The following is a 20,289-nucleotide window of genomic DNA, read 5'->3' on the forward strand; positions in this document are numbered from 1 at the left end:
ATAAACAATTAAAATCATTGCCCCTTCTACAGTTTTTCCCTTACAAATTCTTGTATAGCCTTCTGGAATTTTCCCAATCCTATTGCAATTTCCAACGAAGGCATATCTGTAAGTAAACAAGCCGCTTGGGCACGTGAATTTATCTTATGTGATAAAAATAATGGGCGTAAAAACTGTTTCCGTATGGCAAGGACAAATGTGCAATCAAGCAATATGTGCAACATGTAATTTCTTAGACCTAGCCCACAGTTACATTTACCATCTGGGCCAATCAATACAGACTTTATTTTTCCATCTATCTTCCAAGGATTAATCCCAACTCGGGTCCTTAAGATTTCATATCTTAACCCTTGGTTGGGCAATATATCCAAATACGGAAATAAGGCTTCATTTTCCCATGAGTTCTTTAACCACTGGACCGATTTTTTCAATAACATACAGTCAAGGTCCTGGGCCCTTGAAGAAGCCTGACCTTGTTCCCTAAGCATTCTCTTTGTGAAATCGGCCACCAGGAAGTGCTGGGAGAGTCTCACGTTAAGGCACCCTGCTACTTTCTGGAGGGTTCTTCTCACATTCTTTGCCCAACCAAGGCTACTTGTTTGAATCTCCTCTCTACACCATTGTGAGACCTTCTGTGCAACTCCTGGGTCCTGGCGTTTCCAAAATCTTAGCAATGCCATTTGAGACTGCACACTCCAGGAAGTTATCCCTAGTTCCATTCTGATTGCTTGAACCATTGTGCAGCTAGGTAGAGACATTAATATTTTTTAAAAATTTCCTTCTTCCTGATCCCACCCCTGCTTACCACTCAAGTATAATACCTCTGCCCCATACAATACTTGTGGGGGGATCATTGCTTCATATGCCTTTAGCATTGGTCTGTGTGTCTTATCGCCATATTCTTTGTTAAACTTTTTTAGCCCACATATTGACGAAAAGGCGTTTAGCTTTTTGTGCCTCCAAGTGGGTGCGCCATTTTAGCACGCTATCGAACCAGAGGCCTAAGTATTTATATTCTTTAACTACCTCCAGTTTGTGGTGGCCCAGGAATCAATTAAAATTCTTTCTACTCTTCCCAAAACATGGAACCTTAGTTTTTTCCATATTTCCTATCGCAGTAGTGTTTGAAAACATTAGAGGGGTCATTAGGATGACGGGCGGACTTTGGTCGCCCGCCATCCTGTTGGAATTTGGGACCGCCCGCCATAAGGGCGGGGGTCCCGTGGAGGGTATTAGGATGTGCCCGCCACAGTGGCGGGCACATCCTGCATTTTTAGCATTGTGGCGGGCGGTGCTCTCTGCACCGCCCGCCACAATGCTAAAAATGCATTTCAGCATTTGCATAAACAAAGCGGCAGGCACTGTGCGGTGCCTGCCGCTTTGTTAATGCAAATGAAGGGGGTACCACAGGTATGCACCCCCCACCTTAACTTCACTCTGGGGGCCCGCAGGGGGCCCCCAGAGTGAAGACCGCATGCCTTTCCGTGGCGGCATCGCCGCCGCGGAAAGGCACCTTATGACAATCATAATATGGCTGGCAGTGTCTGATAGACACCGCCACCATATTATACCTTTTCCGCCCCAGCCGCAAGGCGACCGGGGCGGAAAAGCGGCGGACGGTCTTTCCGTCCGCCGAGGTCCCCCCCCCACCATACTAATATGGCGGGGGGGAAAACAAGTGTGGATGTCGGGCGATTGCCCCCGCCAGGCTGGCGGTGGCTACCGCCAGCCTGGCCGTGGCAATCCGCCCGACATCATAATGGGCCCCTAAGTTTCCTTTGGAGTCCTATTTCTGTTTGATCCAGGATCACTAAATCATCTGCGTATAGGAGACAAGACACTTTGTGACCGCTCATTCTTGGGCTAGCACTTCTTTCGACTTCTAATGTCGCAGGGAGATCTGCCAAGAAAATTGAGAATATCAGGGGTGCCAATACGCACTCCTGTCTTAGGCCATTCCCAACAGTTATCTTATGAGTTAATAAGCCCTGGATGTCTCTGATTATCTGGGCCCAATACCCACTATGTAATTCTTTTAAGATCATCAATAGGCCATCCGGGATTCTATATTTTATCATATCTTCCCAGAGTCTACTACGGTCCACAGAGTCAAATGTTGCCCGAAAATCGACAAAGCAACAGTGTAACTTCCCATTTTGCTCTATCGATTTCCGAGCTAGGGCCCATAGAGCAAAACAATGATCTATTGTGGAATGTCCTTCTTTAAATCCGCCTTGTTCAACTGGGATAATCGATCCCTCTTCTGCCCAAGTCTTTAACCTACCTAATATTATTTTAGAAAATATCTTTTCACCAATATCAAGTACGTTAATTAGTCTATAATTCCTGGGTGCATAGACATCTCCTTTTTTATGGATTGGCCTAATTATCGCACCCTTCCAATTGATCGGGATCATCCCTGTGTCTAGGATTACTGAGAACATTAGAGAGAAAAATTCAGCCCACCATGATGTCCGTGACTTTATTATCAAAGCTGGGAAGTTATCTGGGCCAGCAGCTCTTGTTAAGTTTAGGGTTTGTATTGTAATTAGAACGTTTTCTACTGAAAAGTCTGGATTTAAATCATCCACCAGACCACTCCAGTCCCCTAATACTTCCTCTTTAGTTTCTCTGCCCGGGAAATACAATTTCTTCAGGTAATCCTCCCAGGCACCCTCTTCTACTACACAATTCATGGAAGTGACAGGAGACTCTGTTGCTGATTGTACTAGCTTCCAGAACAGTCAAATGTTCTTTGCTTCGATCACGTCCAACAATTTCCCCCAGCAGGTTTCCTTATGGACTCTTTTTGTACTATAGAGAAGTGTAGTATATTCTTTCTTTAGCGTGGCAACATTTTTGCCTAGATTTATCAAATTGTTTACGCAAGCTGCACTGTTCTCTCCTTAGTTCTCTTTTCTTGATTAAATAGTCTATATTAAACCAGTTGCCTTGCTTGGCCTGTGTAATTTGTTTACTCTTGATGGCCTTTTCATCTATTCTAAGTTCAACCTTGATACTTTGTACCACTTGATTTATTTTTTCAATATACCAGGGCAGGTTTAATCCATCTACAGTTCCTAGAGTAATGTTTTGTTGTAGCCTGATTAACTTTTCTATATATTTTTCTGTTAACCGTGTTGAAATACGCCTTTGGTAATCCATGTGTTGTATGATTACTTTCTCACAGGCAGACTGATGGAGGTATACCAGCTCTAGAATATTATGGTCACTACCTTCTGTATGATTTACTCTAAAGCCCTTTCTTAAGTTAAAATTCCATGCAGGCATGAAAACATAATCTATGGGGCAATTTTGTGTCCCTTGTTTAAACGTTTACTTTGCTGGGCAGTCATGGGGAAGCCTACCGTTCAAGCAGAAAAGACTTTTGGTTGCTAGATAATTTCCCAAACTTACATCATGTATTACGCAAAGACTTTCAGGAAACTTTGCTTGGTTTATATCATAGGACTTCAAAATTTCAAAAATCATAAGATCTTGCTGCTTTGGGTTTAGTTTATGGTTAAAATCCCCTGCCAACAGAATCAAATCAGAATCATACTTTTCACACAATAAATCTAAATCATTCTTAAAATATCCAATTTCTAGACCATATTACTCCTGAGTGCCCCATTGCATATATACATTTAGGATCAACAACATTTTCTATCTTATTGCCAGCAGCAATTAGGGTTATTCTACAACAAAACAGCCATTTGCATGTTACAGTGAGCTGGGATAACTTTTTCACTAGATTTGTAGATAGTGATATCAGTAATCCACTTGCGGGGCGGCCGGCCCTAGATTTTACTGCCGGACGATGAACTTCACGAAACCCATCCACTACTGGGGTCTCCCCACATAGCCAGGTCTCCTGAATACAAATGATCTCGTTATTTTTCGCCAATTCTTTTATCTATTCAAGCTTTATTTGATTTCCTAATCCATTTATATTCCAGGAGGCCGTTTTTAAGCCATGTGGCTGCCCTGTTACCTATTCTACATCGCTAAGGGGCCCAAACCTATTGGATTAGTCAAGGTAGCGCTGAGAAAGCCCTGGCGGTACTAAGGCTCCAAATCTTCCAAGAATCCTCAGGAGCTGAGTTATTTATTACTATGTTAAGGTTTCCCAGGCCTGGACTTACATCTCTTTCTAGTACTCTCACTTTCCTTTTTCCAAGCCCTGCATGGTGCTTTAGAAAGGCTTTTTCTTGCTGATTATTATATTCTACCCTTACTTCTTCAATGGGTACTAGCCGAATCCCTTTTTTTGTATCTCACCCTCTGCTTTCTCTATGGCAATTTTTACCAGATCTGAGTATACTTGTACCCTGGTAAGCTCTTTTCCATCAAGGGTTGATTGAAAGCCCACCTGTCGGAGATCTTTTGAGCCGATTCCTTTTAAGTTGGGGCAATGGGCGAATGAATTAAGGAGAAGTGATCTATTTAGATACGATCTCTTCTTCGTTTTTTTCCCGCCCCTTCCCATTTTCACTTGTTCAAAGTACAGCCACTGGTTTCCTTTAGCCTCCATTTCTATTGATTTTGGCCCCCTTTGTGGCTGTTGTGTATTAGATCTAGCCCCATCCTCTGATATATTGCCCAAATGATGTAGCTCTTTAAAGGCAACAGTTGTAGCAGGTTTTCTAATTGTATTGCATGGAGCATATTTTATGCATCTAGTCAATTTCTCCTTGTAATTTTGTTCATTACTACAAGTACCTTTTTTAGCTTGGCACTTTACTTGTTTCTCTGTGCTTCCAATATTTATTCTACTCACATTCTCTCTCATACTTTTTGGGGCCTTTAATTTCGGCAGTTGTTCCACTGGAGATTCCTCCATCTCTCTCCCTTTACCTACCACTCTACTTATTCCCTTTCTTTGCGCACCTTTTCTAACATATCTGATATAACCGCCCCTTCTTTTACCCAACATTGGCCCTTTTGAGATGTATACATTGTGGTTGGCCGATGGATGTTCTGTGGTCCCGATCCCCTCCCCCCCGCAGTTGGGGTTGTATGCTCGGGGTCTGGAACAGGTCTTAACATTACAGGCATTTGGCCCCTTATTCCTTGTAGTTCCCCCTGAATTTTAGAAAGGTACGAATTCTGTGTTTTTAAAATATCATGGTTTAACATTGTAACTTCCAGGATCCCCTGGAGTCCTTTTTGCAACAATAACATTAATTCCAACATTGAAGAGACCGGAGTTGTGGAAGATTCTGAGTGAGGCTGCAGCCATTGATTACAGTCATTAGTGCCCTTGGACCCTATACTATGCTCATCATCCACTTCATGTCCCTTCACACTTTCGTCCATGGCAGAACCCTCTTCCTCCTCTTGCCATAGGTCTTCACTATTTATTTCCTTAGGGCCATGAAGTAAGGACCGCCTTGGTGACGAGGATAGTCGAGGTGTCATTGCAGGTCCATTAGAAGCTATTAAAGACTGTAGGGATTGGTTAATTCAGTTTGCAGAGTCCATCATTTGTTCGTCAACAATAAGGGAGGAACATCCCTTCCATGGTACTCCCCGGCTATTTCAGGGTCGGGTGCAGGGGGCTTGACTGGTGAGAAAACCCTTTTAACGTGCTTTCCCACAAAGTCTTTCAGGGCGTTTGATGCTATACCCCTTTATCTCCCACTTGCGGTGGCTCCTTGGGTATTTTCTCTTTTTTCTTCTGTATACGTTTTGATTTAGTTTTTGTCCCTGGGCACACTGGGCTTCCTCCTGATGCATTTTGGTCCATAGGGGGGTCTTTTAATATCTTTGTCTGTCCTAGTGCACTTTTGTTCTTCCTTGGAGCCATCAGTTACTCTCTTTAAACTTGGAATTAACAACTTCTCTGTACCCCAACTGGTGCAACCCCTTAATTCCAAACACAGTCCTCAGGACAGGAGTGGCCAGTTAAGGTATTTAAAAATAAAAACAAAAGAGATAAATGAAAAGGGAGGAAAGGAGAAGACTCCAATTTTCCCACTTACCTCTGTTCTGCTTTGTGTGTACCAGCGCCGTGCCCGTGCTCTTCTCTATTTTGTATTTAGAGTAACCTTCTAAAGGACGGAATTCCTCTTTACAGCAAATTTTGCAATTCAACACGTTAATTAGCAGCACTCCTGTCGCTCGCACACCCTTCAGGCTTTAGGCGTCTCTCCCTGCCTCTCCACTTATACCTGATGCAGGGAGTCGCAGGCCAGGGGGGGACCGGGGGTCACGGTGCCGAGAGGTGGGTCAATTCTCCTGTCTTTGTCCTCTATATATTTAATGCTGGTGCCAGGTGCCGGCTATCGCGGCCGGTAGGGCCGCGGGCCGCGGGCCGCAGGCCGGGTGGCGGATCTTTCGCCTTCTGGCTCCTTTAACTTTCTCTGTCAGCCGGGTTTCACGGGCCGGAGGTCGAGGGGTTGGATGGCGAGTCGGGACTCGCGTCTCTCGCGTCTCTGCTCCCTCGGTCACATGGGGTCACGCTCCACGCAGTACACACGCACAACAGAAGTTGTGTTGTGTTCACTTGAGTGAATGGTGCCCGGCACATTATTCTGCTGACTTATTTGCTTTTAACCTGCAATGTCCAATGCTCTGATTCCTTCCAATATTTCCTCCTCCCATTCCCTGAGTATGAGACATGCATAATTATATGATTCCTTCTACCACATAATTGTAGTGATCTGCTGGACACGGTATAGTGTTCCAACATATATTCTATGTCACCAGCCACTACCTGGGGGCTGGCCTCAACACTCAGTCCACACACATCCATCACAGGTGTCACCGGTCAGGTGACCCTGCCAATAAAAGGGTCTGGGCGCATGTGCCTAGGGCGAGTTCCAGTATTAAACACTATCGGGCAGATTTACAAGCCCCTTGCGCCACTTTTGTGTCACTTTTCCCATGTTAAAAATGGCGCAAGGGGCTTGTAAATCTGCCCCCATGTGTCTGCGTGTCATTTGTATGGCTGCATGAGGACCTAACCTTACAATGGCGACGAGCATGTCTGAACCACATGTAGGCATGCAGTGGCTCAGAAGTTTGGCCAGGGGGGAAATGTAGCCTGTACCGAAGCCAGCACTCTGCACCCGGCGGGTGAGGACTATGGCGCCGCGCAAATGAATGACCAGCCTTGCAGGTAGAGGCCAGTCAAAACAGGAAAACATTGCAGCCCTGACTGTGAGTAGGAAGTCCGCAGTGTTGCAGAAACCAGCAGGAGGTGTTTGAAGACTGTGTAGCATAGCACAGTGCACCATACTGTGACAGAATTAGGAAGAGGGCCGCCTGATAGACTTTCAAGTGCATCAGGTCACCCGGTAAGAAAGCACCTGTGGAAGAAGGGAAGCTGCCACATTAAGGAAGATTGGCAGTTAGAGATTGTAGTGAAGAAGCAGCAGCACCTAGTGAATGACTTGAATGTGGCAGCTCCGACCGCTCACTTTACTGCAGCTTCAACCCAGTGCTGCCTGTGGGTGCAGAGAGACTGCCACAGCGGGTTTGAAAAGAGGACTCTGTTCACAAAGCAATGGCCCCAAGTAGATAGCGCGATGACAACGTACCTGCTACAGCTCTTATGGCGCGTGCCAGTGATGCCTCAGAAACTTTGCCACATGATGCTACGTGCTGACAAAAGACTGCAGGCTCGTGAGGAGTAGCGCAGCCCTATAGCGTCAGTGAGGCTGCGGCGGCCTGTGCCTGAAGTGACTGGCATCACATTGTGAGTGCTCCTGGCATTGCGCATCAGCCTGCAGAGGTAGATGGAAGGTTTAAAATACTGCAGCAGTGAAGGGAGAGTCAACCCTGCCGGACATCTTGCACTTGAGGCTGCCATATGACTGAGAGGGAAGCATCAAAAGGAAAGACGGCTGGTAGTGCCCTATGCTCCAACCAGCAACAGCTAGAGACTGGGCAAAAGGGTGCCACATGCCCACTGCTGGCTGCCTGTTGTTTTAAAAGGGTAGAGACTCTGAACTCCAGTAAGAAGAAACTGCTGACCCCCACAAGGGACCCACAGCTATCACCGCCAAGAAAGCTGCCAGGAGGATTGGAAAGCAAACTGAGTGAAATTAAAGGCAGCACCCAAGAAGAAGAAAGGAAGTAGAGCAGCAGAAGTGGGTGTTCCCCTATGCAAGGCCTAGGTCATCAGTCTGCAAGTACTGCCTGTGTCCTGTGTCACATGATAAGGCTGAGTATGCGTCGGCCTGAGAGAAGAGGCCCACGACAAGGAGAAGAAGTTCCCGAAGAGAGGACCAGGCACGCAAGGTGCCAGCAGAGGCTGCCTATGGAGAAAGACTGAGAGCATGCGGCCGGAGGTGCACAGAGTAACAGGCCTGGAGAGAGCGAGAGAGAGAGCCCTCAGAGAACAAGAAGGACTGTTACACAACAAAGGCCACTCCAGCACAGAATAGCCATCATTGGCCCACCGAGTATGTCACACTGAGCGACCTACCTTGACAAGCATGCGTGCACTTGGGAAGGACCTAGTGCTGTGACGGCTTAGCCCCGAGGTGCAAGCAGTGCATCCTTAAGTGAAGAAGAGGCAAAGGAGGAAGGGTGACCCTCCAACCAGGGATTGGAGCATCAAGAAGATCCCTGAGGGAAAGGACAGGACCTATGAGAGGTCCACTGGGAGATAGAACACCCATGAGAGGTCTATGAGGAAAAGAAGACCTGTGCAAGGTCTACAAGGAAAAGAGTCATGTCCTACCAACAGGACAAGAGTCAGGTCCTACAGAGAGGACAGGACGTGGCCAGGGAGGTCCCTGTGAAGAGCAGGTCACAGGGAGAGGCCTGGTCAGGAGACAGAGGAGAAGAGACTCAGTCCTAGGAGTAGTACATAACCAGGGAGGTCCATGTAAAGTGTCCATCACATCTAGAGGCCTGATCAAAAGAGAGACGAGAGTGGCACAATGCCACATCGTGGAAGAGCAAAAGGAAGAAGAGCATGGCAAGATGTCAGAATGCCACATCACAAAGAAGAAGAGGAAAGAGGAGAAGCAGAGTGGCACGATGCCACCTCACACGTAATAGGGGTGAGCAGAAGAGGGTGGCACGAGGCCACAGTACCACATCGCAAAGAAGAACATGAAGGAAGAGGAGAGAGAAGAGTGTGACAGACTTGTCACATGGAAGATCACTGACAGTCTCACAAATTGTCATCAGTATCAAGGGCATCATATAAGTTACCTAGGAAGCTCCGCACATCCAATGTGGCGCACCATGTCTGTGAAATACCTGGAGAGTAGCAAGGTGCCCCTGGTGTCATAGGAGGCAGAAAACATTATACCCAGTGAAACTGAAGCCTGCTTAAGAGAACATACTCAACCGTATCATTGTCCTTTGGGGTTACACAAGACTTGGTTGTGTCCCTTTTCAGACTTCTTTAGTGATCTCAGTTTTGGGACCTTTAAGGGGTTCTGAACAATCCACACAGGCCCGTGGCAATCCAGGGGCAAGGGCCTCAGGGAATTCTGGTGAGAGGAGAATCCCGACATGAGAGATGTGTCTGCAGCAGCTCCACGACAGGCATCAGGATGCACTGCGGTCGTGGACGGAGACTGGTCACACAAAGACTAACTGATGAAGGCAAACTGCACTGCTCCTACATTGCTCACACGATACTTGATGCTGCGACTTGCCAGCATCACTCTGTCTTTCCTGAGATATTGCCGCAAGCTTTGATGTAATTACTGCGTACTGAATCTTTCATTGTCATGTAGCCATCAACTCAGCTGTACACTGTCACTGGCAATCTGTTCTCTTTCCTCCCTTTCTCCGCCTGTTGCATCAGTGATGCCCTACCAATATGCCCTGCTAATTATATTCTTTGCATGTTACCCAAAGCCGCACCTTGGCAGCGCCATCCTGCTTTTTCTTAAGGCATTGCTGTAAACTTGAATGTATTTGATGTATTCTGAATTTTCATTGCTATATTGTACTCAGTCCAAGTGTGCCTAACCTCTGGCAATTCATTTCTGTGCTACTTGAGTACCATGCTGACTGTATGTCTTATTGACCAATGTGCAAAAACAAACAAAAGAAAAAGTTAATAAAAATCATTTAAACAAAAAAAGACTACCTGATGAAGGTACGTGCACCGGAGTCCTGATGGCCAGTGCACCCTTTGTGGCTGCACGATCGACTTGGATGTGGTCCTGTTGGCAGTTCCTCAGCAACGCATTTGTGCAGACTATAAGAGGTCCCACACAGTCCACACAGTCCTGTGGCAGCCCAGCAGAAAGTGCTCAAGGAAGTTCCTGTAAGAGGGGAGTCCTGGCATGAAATGGAAATCTGAAGCGGCTCTACCAGCAGGCAATGGGAAGCATTATGGCCTTCAAGGTAGACTCCCATCCATCAATGTCATCCTCTGTCTTTGCAGGTTGGTCATCCATGGAGAAAGGGTGTTTTCAATTATATTTTTGCAGTGGACTCAGCCACCGTTCCTGATGCACGATTCTAGTGAAATGTGTAAATAGACGCCAACACTGTGAGACCAGGCGGAACAGAGCAACAGTGCCCACGCGGACTGCCTGAAGAGACTCAGTGATGTTTCGTTTTGTTGTTTGTTCTTTCCCAAAGATTGGACTTTGTTTATTACTTTTACAATAAAGTTTGGGAGGGAGGCAGAGATCTGCTGGACACTGCCTAGTGTTCCAGTATATACCCTATGTAACATACCACTCCCTAAGGCCTGGCCTCAACACTCACCCCACACCCATCCATCACAGGTGTCAGGTGACCTTGCAAATAAAAAGGGGCGGATGCACGTGCCCTGGGCCACTTCCAGTACCATACACTATGGGGCATATTCACAATGAAGTGGCGGAGCGTGGCGTTAGCCTCCTTAGCTTAACGTCACACACCGCCACTTCAGATATGCAGGGCTGCACCATATTTACAACAACATGGTGCAGCTCTGTGATTCCCCCTGCACTGGCGCTAAATTTAGGAGCCTAGCTCCAAAGCAGGCACCCTTGCACCATAGTGCCAGAATGACTGTGTTGAGGGGAAGATTGGTTATGTACAGGAAGGTGTCCCTTCCTGCACATAAACAATCTTTAAATGGTGTTTTGTCACTTCTATGTATGCTGCTTACTGCAGCGCACATAGAAGTTACAAAATGTAATTTTTTAGGTCGAGCATTCGAGACCACTTGTATATACTTTAGTTTATACTTATATGTGTTTGTACTTTGTGGGCTCTGGAGATCAGCCCTAGTACTTGTCTGCTTCCGCTTAGGGACTTTTTTTCTGTTCAACTGCCTCTATTTAACTGTCTTGATAAAAAACGACCAGCAGAGGTCAGTAAAATACCAGAATCACTTTTACATTCTCTAGATTCCAGTCCATAGAAATTGTCTTCCAAGAGCACCCGTAGACAATAATATTTTTATAAATCTTGTATTTTCAGTGCTATGACATCCGAAGGCCCTGATTTTATATTAAAACCATCGCTTTGGACTATACATTTCCCGCTGAAAGGCAATATTTCTTTCCATGTGTTCCCATATCTGGTGTGTCATGCAGTTTGGTGCTTATTTTCCCTCCATGTTAAAGAACAGTATATGTTTCAGCACCCAGGTTAATGTGCTGCATAGCTAAATATATATAAGGTCCCAAAGGCAAGACCGATTGCATTGCAAATGCTTGATTTCAAAGATTGTTTATGTGCAGGAAGGGTCACGTTCCTGCACATAAACAATCAATGGACTTTTGCTGTTTCTATGTGTGTATTTGTATTTGTATTTGTATCCGGAATTTGTAAAGCTCGAACTGCCGCTCCGAAAGGAGCATCCTGGCGCTGCACAATGCACAATGCATCACACATGGAAACAGCAAAAACAAGGAGAAATAAAGCATTTCTCCTCGTTTTGCCTGTTTAAGACCAGGTTTAATCTGGTCTTAATTTTGGCACTGCCTCCTATGTAAATAAGGGCCAATGTCAAAATCAATGGGTGTTGCGGTGGAACGGCGACCGAAACACCCATTGCACTCCCTTTCACGCTAAGTACAGCATGAAAGGGTGGCTAATTTACAAGGCAGACTTAAACCACGTTAAGTGGCTTAACACTGCCTTGTAAACAAAGCGAAGCCTCTATCTCCACCACAACATCGCTGGAAGTGATGTTGGGGTGGCGATAAGGGCTTGTAATTATGCCCCTATGTGTCTGAGTGTCAGTTGTATGGCTGCATGAGGGCCCTAAACCTTACAGTAAGTTTTCATTATTCCAATCTGGTGAAGATTTTTCCTTGTCTAGTTCCCTCACCAGCCAGCCACTTCTCTTCCACATTGATTACCCGTCCATTTTACCGTCGGCCCTTCGCAATCCTATTATTTGTGTTAAAAAGAGTATGTTCACTGCATTATTTATATGCACATCTCAATTGTGATGAACTATTATTAACTCCTTTCAAGATTCTGACAAATCTTGTAAATCTCCAACAATTGGTGTTTACAAGTTACCACAGTTAAAATATGGCTGACTTTATGTTTTAAAATATGCATCGTTCAGTGCACCCAACCAAGCTTCCTTTTTATGAAACAATAAATAAAATTACATTTAGCACTACTGCAACAAGTGCAAAACAACACGAGACCTTTAGAGTGAACACAGAAATTGGGTTGTTTGTTGTTGTGCTGGTCCCCGTAACCACGGGAAGCATGAATGATCCTATTGACTGTTACCAGGAGTGTACCTATCAATAGTGCCACAGGGTTAGTGGTTCTGTGGCGTAGAGGAGTGAGTGGCCCAATGCACCTCAACTCTGTCTCTAGTAATGAAAATAGGGCTCTGTGCCCCCTTTCCTTGTTTCCATTATAATCGGTGGCAGCCTTTCTTTGCCTCTGACTTTTTGTTACATAAATCCAATTAACAATATACTTATTACTTGACAGCTCTCAATAGCAATTTCCATACCATTGATATTTTTATGAGAACTATGTACAATACAGTAACAGGGGTGCCGCTCGTAGCCGCTTTTGTAAGGACTGCTCACCGTTTTAAAATCACCGCCTTATTGACTCTTGGCAGCGTGGACCACTTTGGACCCTGGGAGCTCTCCTGACTTTTGCCATGAAACAAGGACCGCGGGTGGGACTGCGAGGCCCAGCCTGTATAGCGCCTACCATCTACGCTGCAACTGGGGCCTCTTCCCGCCCCTTCCTCCCGGCAGCCTTATTACGGCTCGCGGCCCCCGCTCCGCGGGAGCCGCTCGTTGCCGCTTTTGTAAGGACAATCAGCAGCCCGTATTGAAAGGTCTGCTCACCGTTTTAAAATCACCGCCTTATTGACTCTTGGCAGCGTGGACCACCTTGGACCCTGGGAGCTCTCCTGACTTTTGCCGTGAAACAAGGACCGCGGGTGGGACTGCGAGGCCCAGCCTGCATAGCGCCTACCATCTACGCTGCAGCTGGGGCCTCTACCCGCCCCTTCCTCCCGGCAGCCTTATTACGGCTTGCGGCCCCCGCTCCGCGGGAGCCGCTCGTAGCCGCTTTTGTAAGGACAATCAGCAGCCCGTATTGAAAGGTCTGCTAACCGCTTTAAAATCACCGCCTTATTGACTCTTGGCAGCATGGACCACCTTGGACCCTGGGAGCTCTCCTGACTTTTGCCGTGAAACAAGGACCACGGGTGGGACTGCGAGGCCCAGCCTGCATAGCACCTACCATCTACGCTGCAGCTGGGGCCTCTTCCCGCCCCTTCCTTTCTATACTTAAACAACACTTACGTCCGCGTTAGCTGGACGCGCGCGGGCGGGCGCTGGGCTAAGCCCGTGCAAAGGGCGGGCCGTCTAAGGCCGTCCAAGGTCGTTCAAGGTTGGGCTGGGCCCCCTTTCTTTCATTTGTCGCCTGCTTACACTTGACTTGATAGATATTAATATCTTCAGTGAAATATTGTTGTCGTGATTAGGTACGATTGTGTTATTAATTACAAAGTGCTGGTTAGTATTGTTTGCTGACATTATGTCACTGCGCTCGGGGAAGATTCGCCATACCACTACCCTCAAGACTTCAAACCGGGTGGCCACGGGTACCCTTGATCACTTTTTTAAGAGAGCTAGTAACATACTTGAAAAGGAAATTGCTTTTACAGAAAAGCGTTTCTCCTTGGACCTAATAACGGGGAAGAGATCATCATTGGGGAAGATAGGGTCGGTACCTTCCCCGGCACCTACTAACTCTGCAGGGGAGGGAATTAGGCTTGTGGAGGATGAAGAATATCTAGATAGTTCAAATAGTATTTCATCACCTTTGAGTCTATCTTCAAGTAGTGATAGCACTGGTCTATCAGATTCTCCAAGACTACCCATTTCATCCCCTCTAACCTGACTACAAGAACCCCAGTGAAGACAAATTCTGCTAGTGAGGAAATAGGGGGCGGTTCTCCGAAATTTCCTAAAGTAAAAATAGCAAAAGTACAAAAGAAGACCCTGAATCCGTCCATGTCAGCTGCTCCACAGCTCCCTATTTTTCCGAGAATAACCTCCTATTCTCCTGAGTGTCCAACTGAGGAAGGCAGCCTCCTGGGGAAAATTGAATTTCTAGTTACATCCTTGATGCTCCCACTTTTAGAGAGAACCAGGATGATCACCACAAAACTAGACCAGATTGAGAAGCAGGTGGGAGGGAACTCATTGATACTTGCTGATTTGGCAAAAGGTTTGCCCATTAATAATCCTCCGGTTACTAATACAAACCCGAAGTTGTCCACTACACAAAACCTCCCTTGCCCTACAGTAACTATAAAGGCAAAAAATCCAGCCCATAAATTACCACGTAAATCCCCCAAAAAAGTACAGACACCTTCCTTGTCACAGAAGCTGTCATCTCTTAAAGTTGCACCTAAACAAAATGTGAGCAACCAAAAGGGGGAGACTAGGGGACTAGGGAAAAAATTGGAACTTCCTGGAAATAAGGACAATAGGACAGATAAGGAAAATGAAGTAACTGCCCCTCAAAATACATATAGATCATTTAACAAAAGAGTTGACTTGCCACCAGAATCTGCTCCTTATGTAATTGTTATGGCAGGAGTTCCTGTGCTCACCAGGGGAATAAAGGAAGATCATCGCGCCTTAAGAAACAAATTAATATACTGGTTGTGCAATAATAGACCTCTGCCGGCCCATGTGAATGGAGAAATCCTTAGTGTAAGGCGCGTAAATTGGGTCGGATCGAGGCCTAAAGATAGGAATGGGGACGCTATCATTGTAAATTTCAAAGATCATAGAGCCGTGAGGCATATTGGTGACTGGTATGATGCGCGGGGTAGTGAATATATCTCTACGCACTATCTCAGTTACTTCTATCCACAGACGTCAGCCCCATACCCTAAAGAATACATACCAGGAAGACAGAGCTTAAGTAGGCATGGTATAGAATACCATGGTTCTAATCAAAGGCTTCTTTACCCACAAAGATTCCCTCTAAATCAGGGCTTCCAAAACTTTAACATAGAGCAACAAGGTTTTAATACACCGACTTTTAATCACTTTTCGATGCTCTATGGGATGGAAGGTGTGGATTGACTCCACCCCAGGAAAACTGGTACTCTTTTTAAACCTGTAATTGTTGAACCTTAATGGCAGGGGTCCCAGACATACATGAGAATGACAATATGGTCAAACCCCCATTACTGCAATCTATTGGGAGAACAAAAAACACGATAGGACAAAATAACATCGGAACTCCCGCGGGAGATGTAACCCAACATATAAAAGAAACTAGTGCGGAGACACACTTAGACGAGGCGCAGTTGGGTATCCATCACTCCCCTCCCAAGGACAGTTTACCAGCAAACGAAGGAAAATTACCTAAACTTAAACTCATGTCCTGGAATGTAGTGGGTCTTCGTACAAAGGTTGATGACGGAAGTGCATTGAACTTTGTTCAAAACTATAGTGTTATTTGTCTCCAGGAGACATGGGCCATGACAGAACTGCACCTAGCGGGATATAAGACTTACTTTACTCCTGCACTGGTGGCCACTTCGGGTAGGGCGAAGGGAGGTTTGTCAATCTTCATAGCAAATACAATCCAGGGATTGGAAATAAAAGTCCTTGACTTGGATATAAACTACCAGTTACTCAGTTTATCCTTCTGCTCAACTTTTATAATAATGTCACGGAAGGACAGACTCTGAATGTCCTGGGTTCCCTACGCCAAAAACTCTCCCATCTGATACAAGAGGTAGGAGCCAGACCTAGTGTAAGCATAGTATGGGGGGGCGATTTTAATCTTCACCCCTGTTCTCGCAGCAATAGTAACATATGTGGCCTGGTGGATGAACAAGAAGAGCCAGTCGTCCATTTCACTCATACTCCTATGGGGGTATACATGAATGAAGCTCTTTCTGATTTGGGTCTTACGGTGGTGAACACATTAAATATGACATCCCAACGGTTAGATCCAACTTTCTTGGGAAGGGGTTGCGAGACTACAATAGACTATATTTTAGTATCCAATACATTGGCTAATAGAGTCACGAGTTTCGAGATATTGGTGAATACACTTAGTGATCATTCCGCCCTTACCCTAGAATTTTATTTGGACCAGGCCCATGCCACTCCACAGATCCTAGCCAGTGCGTTAACTCAGAACACCTTGCATTTGGCTAAGACAAATGGATATTCCATAAGGTGGCATAAGGTAGATGCTGGGGATTTAACAAGAAAAGTGATAGGGGCAGTCTACCCTTCTATAGATAAGTGCCTAGATTTGGGATCCTCGGAGGAGGAAGTCCTACATAATTTCAAGGCAATCCTGGAGAAAGTAAATGAATTACTAACTGTCAAAATAAAAAGTGACAGTCCCAGGAAAATAGGATGGTTTAATCACAATTGTACAGTAGCACATAAGAAACTGAAAACGGCCCTAAAAAAAACGAATAGGGATCAAGAGGACATAAGAATTTTAAGAAAGAATTACAATAAGGTATGCAAAGAAAGGAAAGCCGATTAAAACAAGCTTTATGGGACCAACTCCATGAAAGCTCTCTAGACAAGAACAGTGAGGCATTCTGGAGAGTGGTAAAAACCCCATTTCTACTAGATCGCAGAGCCCTCCCATCCATTGAAGTGGCTATTGAAGGTTCAGTTTGGGTGGATAATTTTTCAAAAATATTTATGAAGGGCCAGGAATCAGAATGGGCTAACGAAGTACACAACGATAGCCCAATGACAGTGACTTATCCCATTCCACTAGAACTAACCTTAACCGAGGTCCTCCAAGCGTTGGAAGCAAGCAGAAATGGCAAAGCCCCGGGTCCGGACGGGGTCCCCGTTGACTTTTTTAGGTATAAAATAGATCTGTGGGGCCCCATATTGACCAGGGTGTTCATGGCAGTATTGAAAAACGGTCTGATGCCATCCTGGACTAAATCCATCATGGTCCCAATATTTAAGAAAGGAGACAGGCATGAGGTGTCCTGTTATCGCCCGATCTCTCTGCTGGACTCGCTGGGCAAGGTGGCAGGGAGAGTAGTGCTTGAGCATTTACAGCAGTGGGCGGACGATGGCGGGAGTCTCTCTAATCTTCAGTTTGGATTTCGGGAGGGTTTTGGGACGATTGAGCAAGCCTTAAATTTATCAATGCTCCTGAGTAAATACGTGTGTGCAAAGCAGGGCAGGTTGTATATGGTGTATGTCGACCTGTCTGCTGCTTTTGACTGTGTTTCCCACGCAAAACTGGTGTCTGTCCTTTTAAAAATGGGTGTTGAAGCTGCTCTGATTGGTTTCCTCAGGGAACTCTACTCGAATGCCTCTGCGAGGGTGCGTTTTGGTGTAAAAGGCGAGCTGTCGGAGTCGTTTAGAATAGAGCGTGGTGTCCGGCAAGGTTGTGTCTTGGCCCCCTTCCTTTTTTCACTTTATACAAACGGATTGGAGGTGGCAATGTTGAAGGGGGCCCAGGACCTCCCGCATGCTAGAGACCGCCCGATACCCGCTCTGCTCTACGCGGACGACGCAGTGATACTGGCCCGCACCCCACATAAATTACAGAAGGCTCTGGATAGGTATGCAACCTTCATGGGGAACCTTGATCTTCGAATAAATATAAAAAAAACATATGTAATGGTAGCAGGATCAGGGAAAAAAGGGGGAAAAGCTATATTCCTTGATAAGGAAAGACTTGAAGTTACTGGCCAATATCCATATCTAGGCATCATAATTGATGACAGACTAAATTGGAAATCTGCAGTTGAAGCCAGGAAACACCACTTGATGCGAGCTATTGCTGCGCTTATACGTTTTTCACAAAAGCTGGGAAAAAGGCCACCCGTAGAGCTGTTACACATCTATAGAGCCAAATGTCAAACGGTTGCCTTGTACGGGGCTGGACTGTGGGGGCACGCCAATACTAGTCCCTTTCAAGTAGCAGAGAATACTTTTTTAAGATTTTTATTAGCGGCACCCAAATGCGTTTCTACGTTTGCGTGCCATGCGCAACTGGGGATCCCGTACTTGGTGGATCTAGCAAAAATACAACTGCTTTTACTGTGGCGTCGAATATGGACCTCAACAAAAAACTCACTTACAAAGCAAATAGTGGCAGATTGCATGTCATTAGACCACTCAGTCAAAATTAGTTGGCTTCTATCCGTGAAAATTTTTCTGACTGACATAGGGCTTGGAGACTATTATTCCGCCCCTGATAGGATTTCCGAAATATCCAGGAAAGATTTGAAAGTGAGGGCATTGGGCCACGTAGAAGTATTGCGTATGGCCACAGAAGCAAGAAAACCTTCTGTACAACACTCGATGGCGATACAGGTCACCCTTTCAATTCAGCCATATTTAACGTATGTAGTGTCACATTTTGAGCGATTTCTGCTGGTAAGATTTAGATTCAATATCTTCCATAGACTGGTGGCCTTTCCAGTTCAAAACAGTTGGGATCAAATTCTGTTACCTTGGCCATGTGATAGAATATCAGCACAGTCAACAATTCACACTGTTTTGCTTTGTAAATGTTATGATGGTCACCGTAGGCTTTGATTGTTCCCGATTCTTAAAAAAATGGGCTTTAGAAGATGTCACCCAGCTATGCTGCGACTCCAGTTTTTAGACTCTGAATGGACTTGTAAATACATTGTGACATTTCTGAAATGTATTTTTAAACACAGAGCAAATCTTTAAAATCTTCGCCCTATGGGAATTAGTGAATTATAGAAACTAGTATTTCTATGTATTAGTCAGCAGGATACAGGGTGCCCTAAAGTTTCGCATGGTCACTGTGTTCTTCTTTTATGAATTGTAACAGTTTTTTATATTGATGTATAATCTTGTTTTTATTCATACTGCTTTTATGGTTTTTCATGTACTTTAAAAACCGAATAAAGAAATTATTCATTCAGTAACTTTGTAAAATACATCAGAAATGTTCACACAGGGATTTCAAGGTTTCCTGCTACCTCAATGCATTTGTACAATAAAGGCCACTATGGAGCAAGTTGACCCCACCTGGTTGTACTGAGGTCACTGCTCTTCCAATGCTCTCGACAATTCCAGCACCTTCATGGCCCAAAATCACAGGAAATATGTTCGCATAAAGACCTTCGAGCGCATGATCATCTGAGCGACAAATGCTAGAGGCGACCATCTGTAAAGATAAATGAAAATGAAAGTAGTCACTGTGTAAAATGTTTGGGTGTTTTTGACAGCGTATCAGAAGAAATGGCACTGCATAGCACCGTGCAAAGCATCATGGGCCTGTAGTACACTGTTTTATCATACATTCATTCATTAATATCTTTATTGCGGCTCTTACAGCCATAAAAGCACATAGACATATACAATTTAATAATACGTATCTCAGTAAAATATACAGTCAAATCTCGTGGAAACCTTGGTGTCGAATGTTATAGGAATGCAAAGGCACATTCATTTTGACAAGTAAAAAATTCTTTAAAATAGAAAATAGTTAAAAATATAAGTTAAAATAAAAACTTTAAGAAAATGATTAAACAATCCTAAAATTCTTTTAAAAGATCCATTGTCAGCAAGCCAGGCTAATTATAGCAAATTATAGCAAATTAGGCAGTCACAATTTACTAACTTTCACTTATCAGCAAATGCAAATGCACTGTTTTATCAGAAGAGACTCTCATCAAGTTAAGCTTAATATGGAAACATTACCCCGGGCCTTCACCCAGCTTGCCCATCACAGAACTAAACACTGAGGATGCTGCCTTTCGCCACAGCTACCCTACTCAAGTATCGACAAACAGGAGTATTTATTTCCATCCTGATATTCCCACCCCCTCAACTCATACCCAGTGGAGGGAAGGGCACTTTGTCACGGAGGACT

The 20,289-nt window shown here is 45.1% G+C and overlaps 1 protein-coding gene across 1 annotated transcript in view; it reads right to left on the minus strand.

The window, feature by feature from the left end:
• The window catches only part of LOC144818542 (alcohol dehydrogenase E chain-like), a 637,149-nt gene that overhangs the window by 364,806 nt on the left and 252,054 nt on the right, over nucleotides 1-20,289 (minus strand). The window contains exon 3 of the mRNA XM_078676061.1: nucleotides 19,443-19,581. Coding sequence (XP_078532187.1) covers nucleotides 19,443-19,581 — 139 coding nt within the window. The remainder of the gene's footprint in view (nucleotides 1-19,442; nucleotides 19,582-20,289) is intronic.

The sequence above is a fragment of the Lissotriton helveticus genome, chromosome 2_1 (genome assembly GCF_964261635.1).
Source record: "Lissotriton helveticus chromosome 2_1, aLisHel1.1, whole genome shotgun sequence".
Taxonomy (NCBI): Eukaryota; Metazoa; Chordata; class Amphibia; order Caudata; family Salamandridae; genus Lissotriton; species Lissotriton helveticus.